The 27,298-nt window shown below is 51.4% G+C and overlaps 2 protein-coding genes across 3 annotated transcripts; both read right to left on the bottom strand.

The window, feature by feature from the left end:
• Positions 1-851: 851 nt before the first annotated feature.
• On the bottom strand, positions 852-18,174 carry TRIM65 (tripartite motif containing 65). Its single transcript, XM_050919344.1, has 7 exons — positions 17,954-18,174; positions 12,523-13,715; positions 9,571-9,666; positions 9,177-9,410; positions 6,735-6,906; positions 6,418-6,501; positions 852-2,655 (listed from the first exon to the last, which is right to left on the bottom strand). Exons 2-7 carry the CDS (start codon positions 12,967-12,969, stop codon positions 2,123-2,125), a joined length of 1,566 nt encoding a protein of 521 aa, XP_050775301.1. The 5' UTR covers positions 12,970-13,715; positions 17,954-18,174; the 3' UTR covers positions 852-2,122.
• Positions 18,175-18,280: 106 nt separating this feature from the next.
• On the bottom strand, positions 18,281-26,093 carry MRPL38 (mitochondrial ribosomal protein L38). 2 transcript variants are annotated; one of them, XM_050919392.1, is made up of 9 exons: positions 26,001-26,093; positions 24,354-24,533; positions 22,971-23,105; positions 22,665-22,873; positions 22,153-22,225; positions 21,175-21,220; positions 20,519-20,677; positions 19,734-19,870; positions 18,281-19,040 (listed from the first exon to the last, which is right to left on the bottom strand). In XM_050919392.1, exons 1-9 carry the CDS (start codon positions 26,065-26,067, stop codon positions 18,904-18,906), a joined length of 1,143 nt encoding a protein of 380 aa, XP_050775349.1. In that variant the 5' UTR covers positions 26,068-26,093; the 3' UTR covers positions 18,281-18,903. The 2 variants fall into 2 exon arrangements, with proteins under 2 accessions (XP_050775349.1, XP_050775350.1); XM_050919393.1 differs by lacking the exon at positions 22,971-23,105.
• Positions 26,094-27,298: the final 1,205 nt, after the last annotated feature.

Genomic DNA, 27,298 nt, shown 5'->3' with positions numbered 1-27,298 from the left:
CTGTGAGAGTCCAGCAGCGACAGCAGAGTCATTGGGCAAAATCCACTCCTGGTGTAAAGTGGATGTGGGCCAGGGGACCTCCCTGGAGATTTAGTGCATCAATACTTCCACGAGCCTCTCTGCTGAGCATCACCAAGGGCCGTGGTACCAGACACCCACTAGTAGCAGGAGAGCAACAAATCTTTATCCTGGAAAAGGTACTGAGACAATGCCCCCTAGGGTCACTTCAACCACGTGGCTGGGAGGTGAAGCTGTGCAGGCTGGAAGGGAGCTGTGGAGGATGGGGATGAGGGGCAGGCACAGAGCAAAGCTTGGCAGACTGGGCTGAGCGGCAGGCAGGCTCTCAGCTAAGGACCACTGGGCATGGTCGGCCATTGCTTCCAACCTCCCTGTGGCCTGTCAAAGCAAGGTAACAGCACCGGTGCTGCCACCCAGCAAGGCACAGCTTCACCCTTCAGCACAGACTAGTCTGAGTGATAGGGAAGAGCAAAGCCCTGGCCAGTTAAAGCAACAGCCTCATGCTGCCCAGTGCAGGGGCTGCTGGAGAGGGTAGCTGGTTTGTGGGGTATAAGGTTCCTTTTTTTTTCCCCCTCAAACTCTTACATTTCCAAACCACATTGGCTGAAACGAAGAAACACATTAATCTCCGTAGGGAACTCAATCATAGGAAACCAGGACACACACAAAAGGGATGGGACGGGACCCCTGGGGAGGCACATGGCCAGGCCAGGGGGATGGAAAGTTCGCCTACTGCTGCCCACAGTGGGTCTGTTTTGTGGATAGCTAGAACTTCCTCCTGTCGATCCAGCACCTTTCACCAGACCTGAGCTCCCAGGCAAACTCTCACAGCATAAGAAAACGGAGCTTTATTCCAGAGGGGAACTTTTAAAAACAAGTAGAACCCAACCATGGGAATTGACTGTCTGCAGAGCAGAGGAAAAATCTGCTCCCCTCTCATCGCCCCATCCCCACTGTACTCTGAACGTTCTGAGGCCTGGTGCCAGAACAGCCCCACATGCTAGAAAGGGGCCACACTGGAATCTCTTCTTGGAACCATCCCGGAACATGGGTGGTTTGGGGAAAGTGGAGCTTTCCTCGATTAAGAGTTTGCAATACCAGAGTAACCACCTCCTCAGCCCTCTACAGCAGGTTGGTGAAGGGCCTGTCCCACCGGCATCTTCTCCAATAAGCTAAGAGTGTCTTAGCAAGGACACATAGGTGCCAACTTTGTGATTTTCTGGGGGTGCTGGACCCCCATTCCGCCCCTTCCCCCAAACCTCTCCCCACCCTGCCGCTTCCCACCCCATTCTACCCCCACCCCATCTCTTCCTGCCCCCACTCCTCCCCAGTGCCTCCTGCAGGCTGCTGAATAGCTGATCGAGGTGAGAAGGAAGTGCTGGGAGGGAGGGGGAGGGGAAGGAGACAGAGCTGATCAGTGAGGCTGCCAGTGGGTGCTGAGCACCCACTATTTTTTTTTCCGTGGGTGCTCCAGGGCTGGAGCACCATGGAGTCAGTGCCTATGCAAGGACACCTCTCTGATAGCAACTGCTCTTCAGAACTAAAAGCAGGAGGTGATTGTCCAAGGTTCTGGGAGGCAGAGAAAATGAGGGTTGGGACACCAAGCTGTGCTATTTCCCTTCCTGCCACCATCCCATCGGAGCCTCCCAAGCAGCAGCCCTTTCACTGGTGCCACCACAGGATCCTAACTTCTCCCTGTTACGTCATGTGGCCTGGAGACGGGCAATGACATTCCACATGCAACAAGACTGATGCCAGGTGCCTTGTGAATCCCACTAGCTTCAGCTCTTCCAGCAGGAGATCCTTGTGACAGGTAAGGAAGCAGGTCTCCTGCCACCTAACTCTAATTTACATATGGCTGAACTACGTGAGCAATTTTCATTCCAGCCACGTTTCTTTGCTTTTCAGGGTCCCCGCCTCATCTGCCTGCGTTTAACTCATTGGAGCCCCATCGCCTCGGCCCTGTCGAACCAACTGCATTGTGACCCCTCCGGTCCTCGCTACAGCTTTAGAAGTCTGCCCACTGAATAAAGCCAGGCAGCTGGCTGCAAAGTGGGATATGCCCCGCTGGCTATGGCTTGGCTTCTGCATCCCAGCCGCTGGCTCAGTTCTGTTGGCAAAGGGTGACGGCTCTGCCTTCGCAGAGCCAGAAGACTGGGTAGAGGGGCTCAGTGAAGACACAGTGGAAAGAGTGGAGGAGCCTCATCTCGTCCCCGATGCCATAGAACGACAGGATGCCTGTGCCATAGTCCAGGCTGACTCCGAGGCATTTATACAAGGGCGCCCTGATCTTATGCGACCGGCCCTCGTGCCATGCCAAGTAGCAGTCCTCCCGGATCTGCAGCCCCCAGGACAGTCCATCCAGTCCGATGCTGAAGGAGCGACCCGCTTGCTTCTTCCTCTGGATTTTCTTGTATGTTACACCTAGGATGACGGAGTGGCTGGAGATCCTGACTTCCCAGTAGTGGTGGCCTTGGCTATAGCTTTGGCTGCACAGAACCTGCCACAGCTCAAACCTGCTGGCATGATCCTGACAAAGGCCATCAGGAGAATGGGTGTGCTTGGCCTTTTGGTTCTGATTGGACAGCTGCAGGTACCTATTGGCTGTGTCCGGGTCGAAGGTCAAATTTCGATGATCTGTGGGCAACATGGACATACACAGTGTAAACCACGGGGGCAAGAACAATTTAATTTTCCTTTAACCTTCCTCCTCCCACAACTCCCACCCCCTGCCTATGTCAGGAATCCAGCCTAGGCATCACTCAGCTATGTAAAATTCTCTGAAGGTGGAAAACACAAAGGAAGTTTGGGTGACAGGGTGATTTTGAGAATAAGGCACAGGACTGGGAGTCAAGAGCTCTAGGTTGTGTTCCTGGCTTTTGCATGGGCATGTTGTGCGACTTTGGGCAGGTCATGTCCCCGCCCCAGGCCTCAGTTTCCCCAGCAGTAAAATGGGAATAGAGAGACTCATGGGGGTATCAGGAGGTTAAATTAATGAATTCTTGCAAAGTGCTTTGAGATCCTCTGAAAGGAGGAGGAGGAGGATGCCAGCGGCCTTCTGCCAGCACTGTCTTTGTTCTGGTCCTAAGAACTATTTCCCGCTCTCCTCTATCCACAGCATTTCCCAGTAGATGCATTGAGCTCTGTTGGGGTGCTACTGCTCCCCAGTCACTGGAGCCCTGCCTGGAGATAACCTTGCTCAGTTAGTGCCTATGGACCTTCGTTTATTAATAATAAATAACATGATTACAATTAATAATGTTTCAAACATTCTGTGGCACTGCTTATGAATACATCTCTTTACAGACATTAACCAATCCCCGTAACAGCCCTGCGCTGTAAGTATTAATAACTGATCTTCCAGGCACTGTGGTGATGGGTATATTAGAAATGTATGTAGTAAATACTAACACCCCTGTTTTACAGATGAGGAAGCCGGGGTGGAGAGGGTTAAAAGGATACTCTAGGAATTGGCATCAGAGCTGAGACTAGAAGCCAGAAGTTCCTGGTTCTCAGCCCCTTTCTCAAAGGGCTGGGTTTTTTTGAAAGCAAGAACTAACCAAGCCAAACTGAAGACCCGGGGACTGAAATGCAGCTGGGTGACTGCTCAGAGAGGTAGACATGGGAAAAGATGTAAAGCAATAACATCCAGGGGACACAAAGTTCTTAAAACAAGGGAGCAGAGTCCAGGAGACTGCCCGGATCAATTCAGATTTGGGGCTGGGTGGGTCAAATGTACTGGGAGGGTGCTACCTCTTTCCCCTACGTCTGGAGCAGCTCTCTGTGGACTGGCTGCCCCGTCACTTCAATTCTGCGCTGTGCCACGAGACGTGCAGTTCAGATGTGACCAGCCAAGATGAATCCCTGCTCTGTGCCAGGCAGCTGCTTGCAGTGATTAAGCTTCTCAGCATTCCCCATGGAAAGTTCTGTGCCTAAATATGGCTGGGCGGGAGCAGGCACCTGACGCTTGCCGGGCGGGGGTGGGGGAGGAGGGGAGAGAGAGAGAGAGTGAGAGTGTGTGTGTAAAAGAGAGGGACTCCCACCCACAGGCGGTATTCTGAAATTAATCTGGTTCTACAACTTACCATGGCCCCCATTCTCCCACCCTGGGGGACAAGGAATTCCTGATGATTGCAGTGGGAGAATTAGGTCCCTTGTAACTAAAAGGTCCACTAAAGGCTTGTCTCCACGTACACCCGTGCAGCTGTGCCACTGTACTGCTTAAGTGTAAACAGGGCCGGCTCTAGCCATTTTGCCTCCCCAAGCATGGCGGCATGCTGTGGGGCGCACTCTGCCGCTCGCCAGTCCCGCGGCTTCGGTGGACCTCCCGCAGGTGTCCCTGCAGAGGGTCCGCTGGTCCCGCGGCTCCGGTGGACCTCCCGCAGGCGTGCCTGTGGATGCTCCACCGGAGCCGTGGGACCACCGGATCCTCCGCAGGGACGCCTGCGGGAGGTTCACCAGAGCCGCCTGCCGCCCTCCCGGCAACAGGCAGAGTGCCCCCCGCGGCATGCCACCCCAAGCACGCGCTTGGCGCGCTGGGGCCTGGAGCCGGCCCTGAGTGTAGACACTCCTACGCTGCTCCTGTCTGCGTAGTTAATCCACCTCCCCGAGAGGCAATAGTTATGTTGACAGGAGAAGCTTTCCCGCGACAGAGCACTGGCTACACAGGGGCGTTAAGGTTGATATAACTATGTTGCTCAGGGGCATGGACTTTTCACACCCCTAGTGATGTAGTTATATTGATGTAGGTGTGTAGTGTAGACCCGGCCTAAGTAAAGGTAGCTGAGGTATTTGTGCCTTTTAAGCTACTAACAATGTTAACTTCTATCTGAAGATCTCAAAGCCCTTTGCACACACGGATGACTGAAGTCCCATGCTCCCTTGTGAGGCAACGGAGTATTCTGATCCCATATTGTTAGGGCAGTTGAGATACAGCCGTGCCCAAAGTCACCCAGGAAGCCCGTGTCAGAAGCAGGGATAAACTCCAGGTCACTTTAGTCACACTCAGGGCATGGCTACACTTGCAGATGAAGAGCGCTTTGAGTTAAACCAGCCTTTGGAGAGCGCAGTAGGGAAAGCGCTCCAATCTGTCCACTGACAGCTTCAAACACACGGGCGTGGCCACATTTGCGGCACTTGCAGCGGCACTGGGAGTGGTGCATTATGGGCAGGTATCCCAGCATGCAAGTGACTGCAATGTGCTTTTAAAATGGGAAGGGTGGGGTGGAGTATGACAGAGAGTGTTTTGTGTGCATAGGCGCCAACTTTCCCCAGTGCTGGTGGGTGCTCATGCCCCCCCATCCCCACCCCGACTCCACCCTTTCCCCATCCCTGCCCCGCCCCCATTCCAAGCCCTTCTCCAAAGTCCCTGCCCCAACTTTGCCCTCTCCCTGCCCCTATTGGACCCCTTCCCCAAATCCCTGCCCCAGTCCTGTCTCTTCCCCAAGCGTGCCATGTTTCCCCTCCTCTCCCCTCCCTCCCAGCTGCGCAAAACAGCTGTTTTGTGATGCAAGCGCTGGGAGCTAGGGGGAAAAAATGGGCCTGTGGCGTGCTCAGGGGATGGGGAGGAGGCGGGGGCGGGGCGGAGGCAGAGGTGAGCTGGGCGGGGGGGGGGGCAGGGAGCTGCTGTTGGGTGATGAGTATCTACCAATTTTTCCCCGTGGGTGCTCCAGCCCCGGAGCACCCACGGAGTCGGCGCCTATGGTTGTGTGCATGTGGGGGGAGAGAGAGTGGGTTTTGGGAGGGCTGAGAACATGTCAGCATGGTGTCTTGTAAGTTCAGACAGCAGCAGACCTCCCTCTCCCCTCCGCCTCTCTCTCTCTCACACAACATGGCTTGCATGCCGGCTGTCAGGAACAGAGCTTTGAAAGGGCATTTCCGCATTCCTCCAGGAGTTCCAAACAATGACAAAAGTGACTACTGGACTTAAGGGGATTATGGGACTTTTCCTGAGGCCGATCAGAGCGCAGTAATGCAACACTTGGTTCACACTGATGCCCGGGCGTTGTAGCCAAGGCGCAGCAAATGTTATTTCACTCACCAAGGTGGAGTCCCAGCAGCGCTGTAGCCGCGGAGTCAGAGTGCTCTACGTGCCTTGCCAGTGTGGACGGGGAGTGAGCTAGAGCACCTGGGGCTCCTTTATGGTGCTGTAACTCGCAAGTGCAGCCAAGCCCAAAACCATCCTGCCTAGGGAGTGCAGATTCTCTTCTAAAATGGTAACTCAGATCCCCCTGAGGCATGGCCTTGGCTTGCTAAATTGCTAGGTTGTTACCAGTCCAAGAAGGAACCACCAGTCCCCTTCATAGATTATAGACACACTTTCCTACTCTTCCCACCCACCCGCATAGCTGGCTCCCAGCGTATGTTATTCTGAGTTATTCAGACCCAGAACTGCCTCACCCTTCAGAAGCTCCACTCTTAATTCACACTCAGGAAGGGCTGGTCCTGCCTTCATCACAGCAAGCGCCTTTGGCTTGGTTAACTCTGCAGAGCAAAAGAGAAAGGGAAAGCTCTAGAAACAAGGAAGGAACTGTTCCCGCAGACAGGGATGTGAATGGTGAGACGTCCCCGTCCCCACCCCCACGCCCCCTTGCACGTTGGCTCAGCATATCTACAGCAGTTCCACTGCAGAGAGGTGATTTATACAGGCACGGGTGGGACAGTGACTTGGTATCCAGCTGGGCAGTGGGGGGAAGGTCCCCAAGGGAAGAGCTTACCTTTGGTTTCAGCATCAGCCGCCTTTGGGTTCAGGGAGTTGGGCAAATCCTCCAGCAAAAGTCTAGAGACCTCGGTGAGGATCTTAGCAGTGGAATCCACCGCGCTGGCCACATTGAATTCAACAGCTGGCAAAAATCCCAGGCTGCCTGGAGAAGGGTGCAGCAGGAATTCCTGCGCGGGACAGGAAGAGGAGAGGAAATGCAGCACATACTGGCATTCAGACTGGAGGCTCGGTGGTGCAACAGCTCAGAAACCCCCTTCTTTATGGAAAGGGGAAGGCACAGTCATCATGTCCCTTGTCATCTGCATCTACTTCCCCAATTCATCTGCTCCAGGGACCCTCAGTAACCCTGCTACTTCACGGTGCTGAATGGCTTGCCCTGGGCTATGCCTATAGCTCAGCTATGTTCACTGCTCCTATCACTGTCAGAATAGGTGATGTTCCTCTGTACAGGGGCCTTTACGGAGCAGCATCAGGGTAGAACACTCTAATTAGGGCTGCCAGGTGACTGGTTTTCAGTTGGAAAGTCTGGTTGGAAAGGGAACCTGGCAGTGTCCAGTCAGCAGTGCTGACTGGACACTAAAAGTCCTGTTACCCACAGTAACCAGCATCTGCCTCCACAGGGCAGGATGCACAGCAGTTGCAGCTGGAGCCAGGCAGAGTTGCTCATGGACAGAAGTGGCTGGCTGCTCTCGGCTAGCTCTAGCTCTCTGGCAGAGAGGTTGGTGTGTATGAGTGTGTGTAATCTTGTCTGCCCCGATTTCCCCACCCCGGCCCCTTGTTCTGGGGACCGACTTCCCCTCTCCGTCCCAGTTGGGCAGGTGGGAAGGCTCCATATCAGCTCTTCCCAGCCCAGCTCTGCAAGCAGGTGAGTCCCAGAACAAGGGGAGGAGTGAGCAGGGGCGAGGCCTGGGGAAGAGGTGGGGGCAGGAGTGCGGCAGGGTGTCCAGTTTTCAGCAGTTAGAAAGTTGGCAACCCTAAAATGAATCCTCTTCCTTCCCCCACAGGCCTCTAACTATTTCCATTGCCCTCATCTGGATCTTTCTGTATTGTCTGGGAAGGGAGGGAGAAACTGAACACAGCTCCCCGAGCAAGGATACGTTGTCGCCTTGTAATACGGCATTCGATATAATTAGATACATAATTTGCATGCCTCAGTGCCTCATGCAGTCCCTAGGGGGAGGTCACATGCACCATCTTCCCGCAAGAAGGTGTTTGCCAGTAATAGCTGCAGCAAAGCTCAAGAGGCACCGAGCATGCTTGGTAGCATGGGGTTGCTTCGGGTCTGCCCGCACTCCCCACTCCCCTGCACAAGAGTCCTTTACAAACCACCAGAGTACGGCAGAGAAAGGTTGGGTTCAGCTGACAATGGGCCCTTTTCAGCTGCAAACGTAGAATCTGGATCCTGATTGAAAAATGCAGGGCTGCTCTGTAACGGGATTAGACTTTCGCTCATTGGGAAAATGGGGGCTATTCATAAACCGCTGGTCCATGCCCAGGGTCACGTTTCGAGCACGCCAATGTTTCAGGGTCAGGAATTGGATTAGGCCCATCTCCAGGCACCAACATTCCAAGCTGGTGCTTGGGGCAGCAATCTGCAAGGGGTGGCAGTCCCTGTTGTTTTGCCCCCAAGCAGCGCACTGAATTGCCGCCACGGACAGCGGGGGCAGCCCGTGTGCCCTTACGGTGGCACTTGCGTTTCCGCGGCGGCGCAATTAGGCAGCACCTTCTATGTTTAGCTACACATAGAAGCTACCGCCGAATTGCCGCCGCCGCGGAAACACACCTGGCGCCCCCAGGGCACACGGACTGCCCCCCCTCCGCCCGCGGTGGCAATTCGGTGCACTGCTTGGGGTGGTGAAAACTGTAGAGCCGGCCCTGCCCATCTCTAGTCCATACTTTACAATATTAACATTGCCAGCCAGCCACTTTATAGAGTCAGACTCAGTTTCCACTGTGTGCGTGCAGGGAAGGGAGAAATGAGTGTGTGTGGGGGGAGTCGTTCCTAACATGGTTCTGGCTGGACATAGTGTAGAGAACACAAGAACAGCCTTACTGGGTCAAATGAATGGTCCATCTAGCCCACTATCCTGTCTTCTGACAGTGGCCAGTGCCAGGTGTTCAGAGGGAATGAACAGAACAGGCAATCAATGAGTGATCCAGCTTCTGGAAGTCAGACGCCAGGGACATCCAGAGCATGGGGTTGCATCTCTGCCTATCTTGGCTCATAGCCATTGATGGACCTATCCTCCATACACCGGAGGCTCTCTTCCTGAGCAGATGTTACGCACCCTCTTAGCTGGCGTTGAGACTGGTTCAGCTGCCTGCGTGGACAGGGCATTATACAGAGAGTGAAATTGCCTTTGGAGTACAGGTGACCAGGCTAATGGCCACAGGGTAGTTGCAGCTCCCCCACTCATGGCTGGGCGGGCACCAATACCTCTAGGAATTTCATGTCATCCACACAGGTGAGCAGCTCCTGGACCTTTTGCTGGTGCTGGGTGAGCATGGCCAGATGATCCTGCAGCTGGCTCCAGTTCTCCTCCACTTGCCCTAAGGCAGTGGCCTGCTCTTGCTCGATCTTGTCCACGGCCCCCCTCTGGCACTCCTCCAGTACTTTCATCAGGTGGGCAAACTTCTGCAAAATCCCTGATTTCAGCCTCTCTGAAGAATCCTGGGTAGAGAAAAAAAATCAATGGAAATGACAAGGCAAAGAATTGATGTGACTGCAGTTGGGTGGCTTCCTTCCCAAGCCCTGTCCAGAGGGAGCAGCACTCGTCGCCAGCCCCCTGCATCCCAGCTGTGGGGAGGGGTGACTGCCTTTGCCTCACTACCTTTATGGTGCCAGTTTGTTCCTCCAGTTTGTGGATCTCCTTTTCGGTCTTTACTGTTTCCTCCTGGGTTTTCACCAGAGACTCTTCTAAAAGGACCTGCGAAAGAGGCCGGATCCCAAAGTGTGATGTGAGACAAATATTCAGTGTCACAATACTGGGCAAACTGCCCCTCTGATCTCTCCACGTGCCCATCACCTGGGATCATGTGATTCTCCCACTCTCAGACCAGGCCTTTCACCCCCAGACCCTTCCCGCTTCCTGCCACTCTCTGCTGAAGCTCTTCCATCCCCTGTGGCCGGGGCCCCGTGCTAGTGCTAGTGGGGGATGGCCTGTGGCTAGGGCCAGGGGATGGCTCGTGTCGCCTGCCTGGTGCTCCAGTGCTTGGGGCTGTGCCGCCTGCACAGTGCTCAGGCTGGGGGCAGGGTTGTCAACTTTCTAATTGCACAAAACCAAACACTCTTACCCTGCCACCTGCCCACCCCTTCTCCGAGGCTCCGCCCCATCTCACCCCTTTCCTGAGGCCCCACCCCCACTCACTCCATCCCCCCTCCCTCTGTCGCTCACTCTCCCCCACCCTCACTCACTTGCTCATTTTCACCAGGCTGGGACAGGGGGTTGGGATGCAGGAGTTGGTGAGGGCTCCAGGATGGGGCCAGAAACGAGGGGTTCAGGGTACAGAAGGGGCCGGGGTATGGGACAGGGCTTTGGCTGGGGGTGCGTGATCTGGGGTGGGGCCGGGGATGAGGGGTTTGGAGTGTGGGAGGGGGTTCTGAGCTGGGCATGAGGGGTTAGGGTGCAATAGGGGGATTGGGCTCTGGGAGGGAGTTTGGGTGCAGGAGGGAGCTCAGGGCTGGGACAGGGGTGTGTGGCATGGGAGGGGGTGTGGGTTCCAGGAGGGGGCCAGAAATGAGGGATTCAGGGTGTGGGAGTAGGCTGCAGACTGGGGTAGGCGTTTGGGGTGTGGCAGGGGATACCAGTTCTGGGCTCAGGATGTGGGCTCCAGGGTGAGGCCAGAAATGAGGGTGTGGGAGGGGGTGCAGGGAGCGGGCTTCGGACAGTCCTTACCTCGGGTGGCTCCCTGGAAGCAGCAACATGTCCCTCAGCTCCGATGCAGAGGCATGGCCGGGTGGCTGTGCGCACTACCTTCGCCTGCAGGCACTGTCCCCGCAGCTTGCATTGGCCGCAGTTCCCAGCCAAAGGGAGCTGCATGGCTGGCACTTGGGGTGGGGGCAGCACCTCTGCCTAGGAGCTAAGGGACATGTTACCACTTCCGGGTAGCCACGTGGAGCCAGGTAGGGAGTCTGCCTTAGCCCTGCTGTGCCACCAGCCAGACTTTTAACAGTCTGGTCAGCGGCGCTGACCTGAGCCACCAGGGTCCCTTTTTGACTGGGTGTTCTGGTCAAAAACCGGACACCTGGCAACTTTAGCTGGGGGTGGGGGGCGTGCTGCCTGCCTGGCACTCTGGGCCAGGGGAGGGCGGGGGGCTAACCTCCTCAAGCCTGTGGTTCACCTGCCACCCATGGACAGGATCCATGAAGCTAACAGCTTACCATGGTGTCTTCCAAGCATGTGCCCAGGGCTGCTCACAGGCTCTGTTGTGTGTCTTTCCTGTGTGCCCTGTCCACAGCCCCCCATTAAGTTACACTGATACAGTCAAACAGGACTTTCTAATAACCCACCACAGCAGTACAGTAACCTTACCTCACTGACCAGCTCACTTTCAATAACCACCCATTACTATCCATCAGTGTGCACAGAGTAATACGTGTCCCTGCCACCCTGGGCACCCTCAGCACCTAGTCAACATTTATCCCCTCTACAAATATCCATATATCCTCCACAGATCCCCCAACAAACCCCACTCCCCAGCAAAAGCTCCCACAGCCTTTCTCATCCTCCTTTATTCCACCGTCCTGAGCAATGTGGATAATTAGCTCTTATACGGCACTTTGGGTGCACAGGTCTGAAAGCACCTCACAAAGGAAGGTAAGTATCAGCATCCTACTTTTACAGCAGGGGAAACTGAGGCACAGAAGGGGACAGCATTGTCCTGGGTCACATGGGTACAGAATGCAGGTCTCTGGAGAGGGCTACCTGACCTGGAAACCCTTTTATTTCCCTTCTGCAAATCCTCCTAGCTCCACCGTACACACGCGCTCAGAGGAAACCACTCAGCTTTGATGCTACGTGATGGCTACAGCACTAGGCTGCTGAAAGGCAGCACCAGGCGATACGAATTTGGACGCAGTCCTTCCACCTCTGCAAGGCTGGGTCTCTCCCCTGACATTCCGGGCAGCAGGTGCAGCCAACCAGCAGAGGACTGTGATTTCTAAATACAATTCATTCCTTTGGCCATGACTTCACATCTCGTCATAATCCAACCTTCTCAGCTACCTCATCAGAGGAAGGACATTTGTCGCCTTTTGCCCCTCTTGCTGCCGTGGGGGAGCAGATGCTGCATATGTTCTAAGGTCTGTTGGGTCTCCCTGTGCAGCTCAGGACTGGCTGCACGCACGCGCACGCACACAGGAAGGCTGGGAGGAACTCCAGGAACTGGTCACCAGACAGCAGTATGACACTATTAACTATTTAGTGTCCAAATATGCTGCAACATCTGCCAGTTCTGCTGAGCCTTGGTCTAGTTAAACACGTGAATACTTTGTACTCGTATTTCTCCTTTCGTCCAGGGGTCACTAGAGAGGGCATGGATGTATTGCCTCTTTCACAGACAGGGAACCTGAGGCATGCAGAGGGTAAACAACTTAGCCAGGCCACACAGCAAGCCACGGGCAGGAATAGTGCCCCGGGTGCCAAACTTCTGCTTCAACGAGGAGAGCACACTCACCCACCCACCCGCAGGACTGATACAGAGCCAGGCAGGAGAGCTGATCTCTCTCGCCATGGCCCTGCAGACTGGGAGCAGATTACAGGGGAGACACAGCCCAGACCTACCTCCTTTCTCTTGCGCTCCTCCTCGAACAGGACCCTGTGGTGGTCCCGGCACTCCTTTACTGTGCACACGCAGCAGATGCACATCTTGTCCTCTTGGCAGTACAGCTCCAGGGGCCTCCCATGCCTGGAGCACCTCCTTCCATTGGCGGGGGTTTTCCTCTCGGCGCTGAAGGCCTGTACTTCCCCAGACCTGACCAGCTCCACCACGCTGCAAAGGGCGACATTCTTCCTGAGTTCCAGCCGCTTCTCGAAGCGTTTCCTGCAGTCGGGACAGGTGTAGTCCTTCTCACCTGGTGGCGCCTCCTGCTCTTCCTTGTCCCAGTGGTTGTTGATACACTTCATGCAGAAGTTGTGCCCACAGGGCATGGTCACTGCTGTCCCAAACATCTCCAGGCAGATGGAGCAGACCAGCTTCTCCTCCAGCTTCAGGGGGCCTTGAGAGGCCATCCTGCCTGGGATGGTAGCAGCTGAGGCAGAGAAGGAAATCACAGACGGCAGCGTGCGAGGAGACTAGGCAAGAGCTACGTATCACAGAGAGGCGGGATGGGCACAGAGATGGCACAGAGCCAACCAAGCTCTTAAAGGGACACGCAGGCCAGCTGCATCATGGTTTATCAACGCATGTTCTCGGCTCTCTCAAGGGAGTGCTGTGGTTTTCATTTCCCCCAACTCCACAGCCCCTCAGTCTGCCGGCTGCCTGGGTGACTTAAAAGGCTGCCTTCACTCAGCATCGTGCTGCTGCCTACTTTTTTGGAGTCACTTGTTTTCTGTTTAGCCCTTGATGGAATTCTCAGCTTTCAACCTGAATGTCTATTTTCTCCAGGGACAGGGATGTCCTTTACAAACCAAGCAGAGTCCTGCATCTCCTCACCACCCAATTTTCTGTTACAGGGACCACAATCTGGGATGGAATATCCCAGCCAGAGCCCTTGGCAAACCAGAGAGAACCTACCCAAGGCCACTCTCCACGGGTTTTTGATGCAACACTCCTGCCACCTGCTGGTGTGAGGAAGCTGAGCCTGGCAAAACCAAGTTTCCTGTGCAAAGCAGCTCTAGTCATAGCCCTGGTCAGGTGTCTTGACCCCTGGGGAGGGACTGCTAGCAAAGCTGAAATGTAACATGTTTCAATGCAGCTTCATAACAGAATGTTGCATTTTCCTCCTGTGTTCCATCAGTATGGGAAGGCGGAGCGCCTGAAAAAGGTTGCGTCATGCATTTAGGAGGTCATTGCAAAGCCTAACCTCAGGGGCAACACCCCCCAATAATAACAGCCATGCCATGCAGATCACTAACCCAGAGGCCACTGCCACGACTGAAGGTGGGCCCCAAATTCACTAATGTGGAATTACTGATCCTAGGTAACCAAACAGCCTGTATTCTCCAAGAGAACCTACCAGGGGAAGGCAATACAGTAACACATTAAACACCCAATGAAGGATGTAGATTCACAGCTAGGGTTACCAGATGTCCCGATTTTTGGGTCTTTTTCTTATATAGGCTTCTATTACCCCCCACCCCATCCTGATTTTTCACACTTGTCTGGTCACCCTATTCACAGCTGAGAACGAAATTTCCAATATTTGAGTCCCAGGACTGCAGTCTAAGGCTGGTGTGCTGGGAGTTCAAAGCTCATCTGTGGAATCAAATCACCACCTAAGGTTTCTTTAAGGTTTTGTCCATTTCTTGCCCTTTTGTGACCCCATCAGGGGAGATCAAGCAGGGTCCCACCCACCCCTACTGGGACCCAATGATCTTTCTGCTGTTAACACTTTAGTTGTGTCTAGGGAGTGGGTGGCTCAGAGGGGGCTGCTGTTATAAAATCCTCATACACCTCTACCCCGATATAACATGACCCGATATAACACAAATTTGAATATAACGTGGTAAAGCAGCGCTCCACAGGGCTGGGCTGCGCGCGTCGGCAGATCAAAGCAAGTTCGATATAATGCGGTTTCACCTATAACACGGTAAGATTTTTTGGCTCCCAAGGACAGTGTTATATCAGGGTAGAGGTGTATTTGCACACAGTGCTCTGGAAATAATAAAAAGCCAGTTACCTCTGCATGGTACTCAGAGGCTAGCTGCTTTGTCCTTTACCCTCCACATAACCATTAACTTGCCCCCATACCCTTTTCATTTGGCTCAGGAGTTTACACTCCACCCCATCAGAATCCCACCCCCACCCGAGCTGTGGCTGGGAATCACTGCCCGCCCCCTACACCCAGGTGTTTCTCCTTCCACAGTCAGTATTTGCAGAGGCTGAGCTGAAAAACCCAGGGCTCCTTACACCAACCTCAGGACATCAAAAAACATGAGATTTTTTAAAGAAGATTTTACGGTATTGTGAATTTTTTGTCCCATGTTTTGACTTGAACTCCCCCTGTCCAGCGTGTGTGCGTGTGTAGTTAGTGCCGCCCACCTCCCAAATGTATGGGGACAGGCGATTTTGGCCCTTGTGCAAGAGTTCCTCCTGCCCATCTAACCCACCTCCTGCTCGGCAATTAATTCGGTCCCTATCAGTTCACACCCCTGTGTCCCCAGCCTCATCTCTGCTCTGCTCCTCCTGAGGTTCTTCACTCCTCCCTCCCAGGCCTGGGGTGCTTGCAGGGGGGATGGGGCATATCCAGGGGCTCATCACCTGCCTTTGCCCAAGGGAGTGTTAGGCCTGAATAAAGATATAGCAGACAAAACCAGGTATGCCAACCTGACCAAAGTCAGGCTAACAGAGGTTTGTGGGTAATCCCTGAGTGGAAAACACTGAGAAGCAGCAGCATGTCTCACAAGCGCTGGGAAAAAGTGAGATAAGAGAGAAGCTGCATTCCTGGCATAGTACCAGATGTGCTGTGTTGGGAGCAGCTTGTTCGAAGAACTGATAAGAGCCCTAGTTTCCCAGCCTCCTTGTCTTCACTCCCTGGTTTTGTTCGTTTGTTTGTTTTTAACTGCCCTACATTTCTAACTTTAGGCATGCATGTATACTAAAGGTGTCTAGTTTCTAGTTGTTAGAAGGGGTGGGTTGCTCCAGTGAATAATTTATGACACGACGGAACTGTCTATATAGGCTTATACTAAGATGTAAAGAGCGGGCTGGTTCTCTCGGGAGACGAGCTGCTCTCTATTGATGCGTGCACTTGTCAATAAAGAGCTTTTGATCGGACCTTGCTGGTGTTGCCTGTCTCTCTCGCGGTCAGACAACGAACTTTGCCATCTGGGTTAGAGACCCTGACAGGAGGCTGATAGCAGGGAGGTACCAGAGGAGCTGTCCCCATTGCTCAAAGGAGGGGAAGGGGGGACCTGACCTGCCAGTCTCTTTCTGCTCCCTCTTCCCAGAATGTTGGGGTTGCTGGAGGAGGGGGAAAGAGCTTGGCCTGCAGCGGTTCTGACTGGCTGCTCAGCTCCAGGTTGGGCAATGGGGACAGGCAGCCAATCCGAAGTCTCAAATGCACAACTGAGCTCGAGAATCTGACATCTATGGTGACTGGCTCCAGCCCTAGCCAGAATTCTGCTGCTTGCAAAAACAGTGGCAGCACCGTGGATAGAGACCCCCAGTCCTTCTCCTTCCGGGGTCAGTATTTGCAGAGGTTGAGCTGAAAAACTCAGAGTTTGTTATAAACAAACCCTGATTTCCTCTCTTCCCCCACAACACCTCACTCTAGGAGGCTGCTTCCCTCCCCACCTCCTCCCTCTGTGTCTCTGCTCCCCACTCTTCCCCGCAGGCCTCCACTCTCCCCCCTAAAGACCTCCCTCTAAGGCTCTTATTTCTGCAAGACTCCAGGCTACACAGACTCCCCACAGATCAAGTAAGTTGCTGTCATAAACAGATAAGTAAGAGTTAATAGAACAGAAGTACTTCATATCTCTTTTGCCTGTAAAGGGTTAACAAGATCAGTGAGCCTGGCTGTCACCTGACTGTCACCTGACCAGAGGACCAATCAGGGGACAGGATACTTACAAATCTTGAGGGAGGGAAGTTTTTGTGTGTGCTGTTAGAATTTGGTTGTTGTTCACTCTGGGGGCTCAGAGGGACCAGATGTGCAACCAGATTTCTCTCCAATCTCTCTGATACAGGCTCTTATGTGCTCAGAATAGTAAGTACTAGATAGATAAGGCGAGTTAGGCTTACGTTTGTTTTCTTTATTTGCAAATGTGTATTTGGCTGGAAGGAGTTCAAATTTGTATTTTGCTGAAAGGATTTTAATTTGTACTTGTATACTTAGGCTGGGAGGGTATTCCCAGTGTCTATAGCTGAAAGACCCTGTAACATATTCCATCTTAAATTTACAAAGATAATTTTTACTGTTTTTCTCTCTTTAATTAAAAGTTTTTCTTGTTTAAGAACCTGATTGTTTTTTTATTCTGGTGAGACCCCAGGGGACTGGGTCTGGATCCACGAGGGAATTGGTGGGGAGAAAGGAGGGAAGGGGGAGAGAAAGGTTAATTTTCTCTCTGTGTTAGGATTACTTTCTCTCTCAGGGAGAGTATGGGAGGAGGAGAGAGAAGGAGGGGGGATGGTGAATTTTCCTCTCTCTTTTAAGATTCAAGGAGTTTGAATCACAGTAATCTTCCAGGGTAACCCAGGGAGGGGAAGCCTGGGAGAGGCAAGCGTGAGGGAAAGGGTTTACTTTCCTTGTGTTAAGATGCAGAGGGTCTGGGTCTTGGGAGTCCCCGGGCAAGGTTTTGGGGGGACCAGTGTACCAGGCACTAGAATTCCTGGTTGGTGGCAGCGCTACAGGTTCTAAGCTGGTAATTGAGCTTAGAGGAATTCATGCTGGTACCCCATCTTTTGGACGCTAAGGTTCAGAGTGGGGATTATACCATGACAGTTGCTACCTGTACTCTCCCTGCAGTACCAGGTGGTTGATTTAGAGGAAAAAGTTAGGCCAACTGTTATCCCATTACAGACAGAGAGTGACCACCAAACTCCCTGTTCTCCCTTAGCAGAGGTGTCCCACCCTCAGAGAGGTATAGCACTCTGAGCAGAGAGTTGTAGGCTGCCTGGGGCAGCAGAAAGAAGAAATCCCACGAAGTTGGTGCATCCATTGTTGTGGCACAGAAGGAGTCAAGTAGAAGGGCGGATACTGACCCACTAAATGTCTTTTGTTGGTACTCTTACTCCTTTAACAAGAGGGACACCTCAGAGACAGTGACAGGAGCTACTGCAGGGAATACACAGCTGGAGTGCTGGAGAGTTGAAGCAGGGATACTGATATTATGTGGGGGTTAATTTAAGGCTGGGGATAGGTGCTGAATCAGAGCATTGGTAATTGGAAGGCACCGTGTATCTACACCGCAGATGAGTGCTGCCTGTGCTGTATGTTGCCGTGCCAACATGTCTCAACCCAGTCCCAGGCAGATTGGAGTTCTAGTTTTGATCCACAACAACATACAGACCTTGTCCATGGCCTACGGCGAAGGAGGTGAGTTTGGACCATACCTGGAGTTTGTGTTCTCTTAATTTTGGGGTAGGACCCATCCCTTCACACCCATTCTCAAACTAGAGGCAACCTGGTCATCCTAATGTGACTTCTATTTCAAGCCTCTGCTGTGCCAGCATTTCCACCCACATGGCAGTGAGCAGCAGGGGTGGGGGAGTGAAGGTCCAGAGCAGCAGGAAGCTGCCCTTCAGCATAAAGCATTGATCCCATCAGTCCTGAAATGCCCAAAGAGCCCGATACATTTCAAACTGCTGCATTAGCTGCTGGCAGGATCCCTGTGGGTTCCCCAAAGCTCTCAGCGACTCACACCCAGTCATGTCCCCAGCTTCGCTTGGAAAGTGTTTATTCAGATTTTTGAAATATCTGTACAAAAATATGAAGGATGCCGCTCAGGATCCCATCACTGGGAAGTTCATGGCAGGGGAAGGAGATGACGCACCGGATGGAGACTTCTGCCTCTGCCAGGCTGCACAGATCACTGGGTTGGATTTAGAGGAGGGTATTTTTCTGTTACTGCACAGATACATGATCTGAACTGGCTAATCCGATCGAGTCAGCCTTGGCCCACCTATGCTTAGAGCTCTGGCTCCTGCAGTGAAGTGAGACATGGTGCCTTTGGAGGACACTGGGCCATTCAGCTACCACTAGCATCTGGCTCCTTCAGAGCAGAGATGGATACGCTCTCATGGCCATAAATGCCTTCTATTAACAAGGCTTTTGACCAGGTAACTGCCAATAGCAGAAATATCTGCGAACCTCAGTTACACCCTTTCCAGTATTGTCCATGAAACAGAGCTCGGATCACATCATGCTGTGATTCCGAAAGTCCACACTCCCCTTCTCCCAGAGACATGGAGCATCCCAGACAGCACAGTCATTTGACGCATCTAGAGAAGGTAGAGTATTCCTGCCACAATGGCCTGGAGCTCCTGGAGAGGTGGCAAATTCCTTAGTAAATGCCATACGTGGGCTCGTGGCTGTCCCTATACCTATCCAGGTACCTCAGAGGCTGCAGGTGTGGAAACTTCTTCTGAGGGGGGTGATACACAGGGGGCCGCACAAACTCAAACACTGGCTCCTTCATGTCTGCAAAGGGACAATGCTGAACGTTAGCCAAGAGACAGCTCAAAACCTAACCCTGCACACCAACCCACCAGGCCCCGCCCACTCTCCGTCGTTCCAAAGATACCACGTCTCCCTCCTCGGGCAGAACGGGATATTAACAATAGATCAAACACACACGTAGTTCTCTCCACCACGTACTCTCCCATTGTTATTTTAAAGCGTCCAGTCGAAATGGGATTCAAAGCCCACCGGAGAAAGGCTGTTCCCTTAGACTGCCAGGACACGCTGAAGCCTTTGAAGGCGAAGGCGACTGCTTCTAATTCTCAACTGTAAATGTTCCCAGAGTCAGACTAATGTGCCAGTGATACGTGGCTAACTAAGAACCAGTTAGAGCAACTGTCCCAAAGGGGACATTCAGAACTGGCCTTTGCATTCACCCCGCACTCAGACACGTCGATGCCTCCAGGAACCCTCATCTGCTCCACCACAGAGAGCCCGCGTGGCCACAGTTGATTTAAGTCAGGTGTGTCTGACATCTGAGCAAACCGCTTTCATCCCTTTGTCCCTTCCCAACTCAGGCCCTACCAAATGACTTTGTCTTCTTCAGAATACATTCAGTTATGCTTGACTACTGGATGGCGTGGTCAGAAGAGAAAGACCCCCCACCTCACGCAACAGGCACTGCCCCATACCCCTATAAAGTGAGTTTCTTACTGAGATGGTTGTGAAAGACGTGAGTAACGGAATCATCCCATTGGCACTGGAAAAATGCCAGCCCAGCTGGGGTCATATCGTTCTGGTGCTTCTTGTAGAAGTCAAATGTCTTGAAGGTTCTCATCTTGAGACTGTGGCTGAAAACAAGACAGAAATAAAAGGACGGGTCTCTCTTTTCCATGGCTAACAATCCTGCATCACCATAGATTCTGCAGAGATGGAGAAGAAACAGACTCCAGGACAGAAACCTACATGGCTATTTAAAGTCAAACGCCCCAGGCAGCCTGAGGAGGACGCATGCCAGCCATACATAAGTTGGCCTTGTCACATCAATCTGGCAAGTTATTTTCTTAACATCCTGTTCTACTGGCGAAGTCAATGGGACGCCATGGAGGTGCAAGCGTCTTCCATACTGATCCCACTGCAGGCCTGGAGCCTTCACTTAAGAAAAGGTATAACAGGTGGGTGAAACAAACGGGGCAGGCTGTGGTAGCAGTAATACCAGCATGTGTCTTCACTGACCAGCTGCGCATACAACCCACAGAGGGTTTGTTTTGTTAGTGAAAACAAATAAGCAAGGGAAACAGCAAAAGTGATGATGCCCAAAGTGCAAAGGAAACAAGCTGAAACAGAGGAAAAAATCACCTTTCAGTTACGGTCAGTTACTGTTACAATAATCTCAGTGGGTAAAAATTTTTCAGAGAGCAGCAGGATTTTTTCAGCTTTGTCCGCTCTGATCATACAGGGCCATAAGAACCTGGCAGGGTCTCAAGATTCAACGTTACCATGGGGTCGGCCGAACATCTTCAGTGAAATCGATCGGTCGGTCCTGCTTGAAGAGGAGGAAGACGAAACGGTGGTAGCCAGTTCCCTTGGCAGGGAATGGGGGGAAGTAATGGCAAATCTCTGTCCCTGAATCTACATTGTTGCCTGGAATGTTGGTCCTGTGAAGTGCAAGACATTTTTCAGTCATTATCCAAGTGGTTGGCTTTATTTTCTTTTTGACATCTCTGATCCAAATCATAGCACTGAAGTCGTGTGTGGGAAGATCTGTGGCATGCTCTCCCCTTGTGTAGCTGTGGGCTATTCCCTGCCATAGCAAGCATGCAGCTACTAGAGACAGACCTAGTCAGGGGAAGCAGCAAATCACATCCAGAGAGCTAAACAGAAAACAGTAGCAATTCCTGGAACTACTCTAGCTTTAGTGATAACAGTGCTCCAGGACTGATGTCTGATCAGCACTACGCAGGCCAGATGATCAGGGAAAAGCCAAGTCGATGTTTGCCAGATTTTGTCTTTGTGGCAACTACGTTTCAAAGCTGTGTTGGGAAGCTCATTCCCCATTCCTTTGACCATTTTTCCTCTCACAGGGCTTGGGAGGCTGGGGCTGCCGTCCCTAAAGCATATGCATTACACAGATGTATTGGTTTGCAATACTCACACCAGCCAGTGAATGTACTCAGAATCAGCATCTCTCAGGTGTCCATCTGTGCACACACAGAGAAAATCACATCTTAATGACAAGTACTGTGTGTTTGCCTGCTGCCTTATTGATAGGATCTAGTCCAAAGTCAGAATTCCCTAAGTTCAACAGGAAAAGGGGATGATGCCTCCAGACCTCTCAGCTGCTCTCTACCAAGCCTTCATTGTGTCAGAAAAACAATTGGAACAAGTCCCAAGAGGATGGAGTTCAAGGGTGCGAGCCAGCAACCCCCGAGTTCCAACTTCTGTGTCGATACCGACCCACTGCGTGACCTAGGGTGAGTCACTCAACTTTGCTGCATCTTGATTCCCTAATCTACAAAACGGGGACAGAGATATTGACCTACCTACTTCACAAGAATGCTGTGGAAATCAGTTAATGTTTGTAAGAACACTTTGGAAATATAAAGCTTTGTGTATGAGATGTGCAGAGGAGGACAGTCTTGCGGTTATGCACAAGATTGGAGTCAGAAAACCAGCTTTCTTTTCCCGGCTTCCCTTGCAGCGTGTCAGACACTAGGCAAATCGTTTCACCGCTCTATTTCTCTGCCTGCAAAATGGGCATAGTACTGCCACCCTCAGAGAAATTTTGCAAGGCTGAACTCTCCAGTGTATGTAAAGAATATTGTGACACTATTTAGCATTCACATTGCACTTTGCAAAATAACTAATCCCTCTAATTAAAGGTTGGTCAGAGAAGCAGAGTATTGGTATTCCTTCATCCAGCTCCACCACCTTTTGCCAAGCAGATCTTTCCATTCTAACCCTTCTATGCACAGTTTCTGGTGTGATTCTGCAGGTGTGGCTGAACAATCCCTATGGAATGACCACCCCACTGCACCACTCAGGTTATGCAGCCCAAGGTAATATGATTTTCAAAACAAAAGAGGGTAGAAACAGCCAGTTTAAGGCAGTTCCTGAAAGTCTTGATACATACCCAGATTAGTGAGCAGCAGAGTCCACAGGGAGCCTTCATCTGCCTCATATATTACTTCTGGGGAACTGGAAGCCTAAATACGCAATGTAAAGAGACAGTCGTGAACGTGAACACTCCCAAGGATTGTTTGCATTAAAATTATCTATTTTTTGAAAAACAGAGAAATTGAATTAGTCACTCAGACATAACCTGGCTGTACAATTAAAAACAGCCCCAACAGAACAAATCAAATTTGGCTTTGCCACAGAGTGAACCAATTTCCATCAGGAAAGGTAGAGGAGCTTTATTAAAAGCAAGTTCACCATTTCATTTAAAAATGAATCCACTGTAATACTGTTTCCTTATCTTAACTAGAAGTATCTCCAAAGCATATGATTTTCCACTGGATTTCTTTGAAAAGCACATTCCTCTTACAGTAAGTGTCTGTGCTGTTAGGCCAGTTAAACCTTGTGTGGCTTCTGATTAACTTGGGCACATTTTAATATTCTTCCTCGTGATCAATTATAAGATACCTCGGTGGGTGTCACAAAGTTCCCATGACATACTGGCATGACATGCTCGTCATCTAGGTTGTATTCTATCCGCAGAACCACTCTGGGGACGAACGTGGCTTCATCAAACATATCGCGGTATATCCCGTAGTGCTCGGCGACACGCTGCTTATGCAACAGGCCATTGGTTTTCTCCCACTCTGCCTTGACTTCGTCAAGTGGAATCACCACTGCAATTGCAAATAAGGAGTTATGAGACACGTGGAGGGGTTGTCTAGGCCACCACAGATACTGAAGAAGAGGAAACCAAAACTGCAGGGTACATACACGTCTTGAGGCGGGATGCTCTTTCCATTTCCATGCTCTGGCGGTTCTGTTTCAATATCTCTTTTCTCTCCTTCAGTTGCTTTGCCCGTGATGGTCTGTAGTAAGGCAGGCCAATGTCTATCTTTGCCTCTTCATCTAAGGTCAAAATCATGTAAGTGAGAAACCTTAAATAAATCCTGTTCTGTTCTCTCTGTCCAGCAGTCATGGGCAACTGTGACAGACAAACCAAAAATGCATGAGGGATACAAATAATCAGATGAATTACAGGCATAAGCCCTGATCCTGCAATGAGCTCGGTGCAGACAGACCCCTGTGCCCGCATGGAATGCATAACAAGACTGGGACAGTATTTTGTCCACACCATATAATCTAGCTGCCTGGCAAGTGAGAAACTCTGATACCACTGAAACGTTTAGTGTTGTCAGTGGTACTACTACAGCATAATCCTGTTACAGGGGCCCTCCTTCAAGTGGAATATGGAACACGCTCCCTTCTGCCAGTCTCTCGTACAAGATAAAAATCACAAAGCACTTTCCCAGAAAACACATAGGGAATAACTCAAGTGGAACGTTAGCCACGACTTCTCAGTACAACTGATTCTGATGTTCTTGTCTATAGCGGAGCTAGTGCATGCATGTTGGCTATTCTGTCTATGCAGCCATTACAACCCCAGCATCTAACAATGCTTTGTAAAAGATTTGGAGACATCTAAGGATAAAAAGTACTTCACACTCTCGCTGAAGCTCATTTGAGACTGAGTTTTGCTTAAGTATCAAGCCTGTTAAACAGGTCCACAGATACACCCATGGATATTTCCACTCCCTGCTTTACAATCACCCAAACTATCGTGAAACACAGCTCAGCTGGCTTGGTTAACTGAAAACTAAGTGGTGCAAAGGCACTCAGACCCAAGGGAATTTCGGCTCCTATCTTTGAGGATCTGGGCCTGTAAATATAGGGTGGGTGCTCACTAGCCATTTTATGAATTAAAATAAATATAATACATCATTAGAAACTAAACCCCTGCATACTTCAAAAGGAGAGCTTGGAGACCTTATGGTTTATTTTCCTTTGTATTACAGGAGCCCCAGGAAACAGCTTCCTTACTCTCCTCCCTAATCTTTGAGTCAAGGGAAGCCAAAGATTTAGTTGCATCTGGCAAGCCCTTTTCTTTAAGAGGAAGATTCTAATCAGTTTCCCTGAAGGGAGCATAGCCTTTGCAAATTTCTACAGCAGCAAGGGGTCTACTACCCACACAAGTATTTGATCAATCCCTTGTGGAGCACATTTTGGTGCTACATGCATAACTACTGGCCTACAAATAGCTCCCCCTTCCCTCGAGCAACAGAAGTCAAAAGGAACTCATCTCCCTCCCTTGGGTACCTTGCTCTGGTGTGACATGCTTCCTGTATGTTTGCCACCAGGGAGTCTTCTTACTCTCCTTTTCAGCCACTTTGAAATACCGAGTGAAGCTGCGGTATTTCTCCAATGTCTCCAAGTTGCTGACATCTATGTCTTCATTAGGCATTGGCCCTAGAGGGGCTGCCCGCTTGCAGAGAGCAGCTGAAAACACAGGAGGTTTTCATTTTACAAAGACACTGACAATCACATGCTACATAGACAAGATCAGAGGGGGCTTAGACTAGACGAAGAGTATAAGGATGATTTTGTGACTACAGCATAGACCTGAAAGTTAGGAGACCTGGGTTCTATTCCCAGCTGTACCCCCAGCCTGCTGTAGCCTCAGGACCAGCAGTTTAACTTCTGTTCTCTCAGCTTCCCTAACCGCAGGATGAAGATGATGATATACAGCAGCGCATGCGAGGCTCAATCCATTAATCTTTGTACAGCACTTAAACATCCTCAAAGGAAGGGTGCTAATAAAAGCAAACTGTTTGATATCAAGGACAAATTTCTGCCATTTCCAACACACTCTACTGAGGTTTATATACTCTGCTCACCACCATGGTACCTGGGCAGTTTAAATTTTGGGGGAAGAGTAGGTTAAGTTTTTCTCCTTGGTGTGTTTTTAAGTTACCCCTCTTCCATTTTAAAAAATTGTTTTCAAGGCAGTGAAATATATGAACACTCCGATGGGTCCAGGACTGAATTCCACCATCCCGGGCCAGCAGCTGAGAAAGCACCGCTCCTCATGCTTGCAAGTGGACCTTTCCATTACGTAACTATTGAGAATAGCCATGGCCACACAGAAAGGGATTGTTTCTTCAGTAACCTGAGTCAGTTCTGTGGAGGGCTTTGAATTTATGTTAAGACCAAAATACAATGTTGCTTATTCTCAGCCCCTAGTAATTTCTGGGGTGATCCAGCACACCAGGGGATCAATGCGGTAAGTTTGGTATTACCCCCCAAATTCAGGGCAAGTGGGAACGCTTCTAATAGCAGCACAAGCCGGTGTTCATTATGCATGTTTTACAAATGGGTAAGGAAGGAAGTGAGCCCCCAACGGCCAGCACAGCAACAGGGTGACCATGTGTTGAGAGGCTTCATCAGTTCCCCATCCCACCGCACAACTGCTGTCACTTGCAGTCACTGCAGCAGGCAGAGAGAGGTCACCACCCCACTGAGCAAGCATCCTGATGCCCCATGGCCCTAAAGGGGGTTACAGGCCCCAGAAGACCCAGCAAGCCGCATGTCTATCATTCGTAGGGACTGGGGCAGCTCAGGATAGGCAGCTGCCCCACACAGCAAGCTGCCCTTTCTCTGAAACCCTGGGACAGATGGTTGCCCTGTATTGCGAGTGACAGCTGGGAAGGGAACCCAGGCGTCCGAGACGCTGCCCCTCTCTGAAACCCTGGGACACAAGGCTGCCCCACACAGCGGGGGAGAAGGGAACCCAGGCGTCCGAGAGCCCACCCACCCCGGAATCCCCGCACAGACGGCTGCCCCCGCTATGCATCTGGGGAGCCAGGCAGGGAACCGGGGCACCAGCCCCCGTGCTCCCGCTGCGCCCGGCGAGTCAGCCCCAGGGGCCCGAGCCGAGAGGCTCCGGGGCTAGGAGCGGTCACTCACCAGCGGTACCGAACGCCCGCCCGGCCCGTGTTCCGTACAGCGCCGCGCGCAGTATGGGCGCCGCCATTTTGCCAGCGCTGCGACGCCGATCACTGAAAGCCCCGCCCGGCTCACAGCATGTCCCACATTGGGTTTGTCGGAGACGGGCTGTCCAAGCTAGTGCCTGAAGGAAAAGGTTACAAAATATACCTCAAAAGGAGGCACATCCTCATCCTGGGGTGAAGGACTAGAGACTCCAGCCCCAGGCAGCGAGCGGCCATATATTTATTTTACCAAGGCAAATATGATTGTCAGCTACAAAATGGGGTCCTGACTAACAGCTGTAGTCTGGTGTGTCACTCACAGAGGAGTTTGGCTGGTGGGTTGCAGGCTGCGAAGGGCAGTGGGCTTGCTGGTAGTGACCACTGCAGGTCCCTGGAGCCATTCTCATTGCTATATTATAAAGGGAATTGCTGGGCAATCTTACGTACAAGCAGGGCTACTAGCTGCTGCCTGTAGTACTAAAGATGATGGTGCCTTTTCCAGCATTGCTGGCTCTTATGGTTGTATCGCCAATCCCACCATTTTAAATATATTTTGTAAAGTTCTAACTGCTGGAGTCAGGTGATCAGTAAGAATCTTTGCTTTTTTTAAAAAAAGTAAGTTTCTAGTCGTTGTGATTTTTTTTTCCAAAAGAAAAACTTGAAAATGTGAAGTGAGTGCAACCATTGAGCCAGAGGAGTGCTGTTGACAACCATGGTCTTCAGGCTGGAGCTTTCCCATCTTTTGGATGCCCTGGGCCCAGGTCATTGAGTGCCTCAAAGACAAACATGATTGTAATTACTTGACAAATTGTCTAAATTAGAAATAAAAAGAGCTAGGAAGGGATGCAATTAAATGAAGATTTAGTCAATTGAGATGAAGGGAGCAATGTGAGGAACTACTAAGAGCAAAACCATCTCCCTTGAGGCCAGTTACAGAAATAAATAAGGGGGACACAGGTCCCCTCCATGCATCAAAGTTTAACTGCTGTGTGGTTATATTTGTAGTTCTGTGCACTAAGGCTCCTGAAATGGGACCCATGCACCTGCAGAGAGCCCCTTTGATTATAGTGGAGCTCTGTGCTGTGGTCCACACCCATGGATCGGGGCCAGAATTAGTAAAACGACATCCTGTGCTGGCGAGCTTCCACTCACACAAGAACATCAATCTGTGCAAGGTGCCGAGGGGAATTATCACAGCCTGGCTCCTGAACTGGGCAGAAGCTTATGTGTGAATCAGAGTTGAGGAATATTTTGAAAGGGATACGGGCTAGCTGT

Source organism: Gopherus flavomarginatus, chromosome 12 (genome assembly GCF_025201925.1).
Source record: "Gopherus flavomarginatus isolate rGopFla2 chromosome 12, rGopFla2.mat.asm, whole genome shotgun sequence".
NCBI classification, from domain to species: Eukaryota; Metazoa; Chordata; order Testudines; family Testudinidae; genus Gopherus; species Gopherus flavomarginatus.
The sequence above is the reverse complement of the archived record's forward strand: the minus strand, read 5'-3'. Positions and strand labels throughout refer to the sequence as shown.

What these genes read in the sequence shown, in the direction of transcription:
- MRPL38 (XM_050919392.1), bottom strand. Translation starts at nt 26,067, where the DNA reads ATGGCGGCGCCCATACTGCGCGCGGCGCTGTACGGAACACGGGCCGGG. An exon ending in ACTTTGTGACACCCACCGAG is followed by an intron (nt 22,226 to 22,664) that starts GTATCTTATAAT and finishes TTGCGTATTTAG; the next exon opens with GCTTCCAGTTCCCCAGAAGT. An exon ending in GAGTACATTCACTGGCTGGT is followed by an intron (nt 20,678 to 21,174) that starts GTGAGTATTGCA and finishes TGCACTTCACAG; the next exon opens with GACCAACATTCCAGGCAACA.
- TRIM65 (XM_050919344.1), bottom strand. Translation starts at nt 12,969, where the DNA reads ATGGCCTCTCAAGGCCCCCTGAAGCTGGAGGAGAAGCTGGTCTGCTCC. An exon ending in ATGACATGAAATTCCTAGAG is followed by an intron (nt 6,907 to 9,176) that starts GTATTGGTGCCC and finishes TGTCCCGCGCAG; the next exon opens with GAATTCCTGCTGCACCCTTC. An exon ending in GGCTGATGCTGAAACCAAAG is followed by an intron (nt 6,502 to 6,734) that starts GTAAGCTCTTCC and finishes TTTGCTCTGCAG; the next exon opens with AGTTAACCAAGCCAAAGGCG.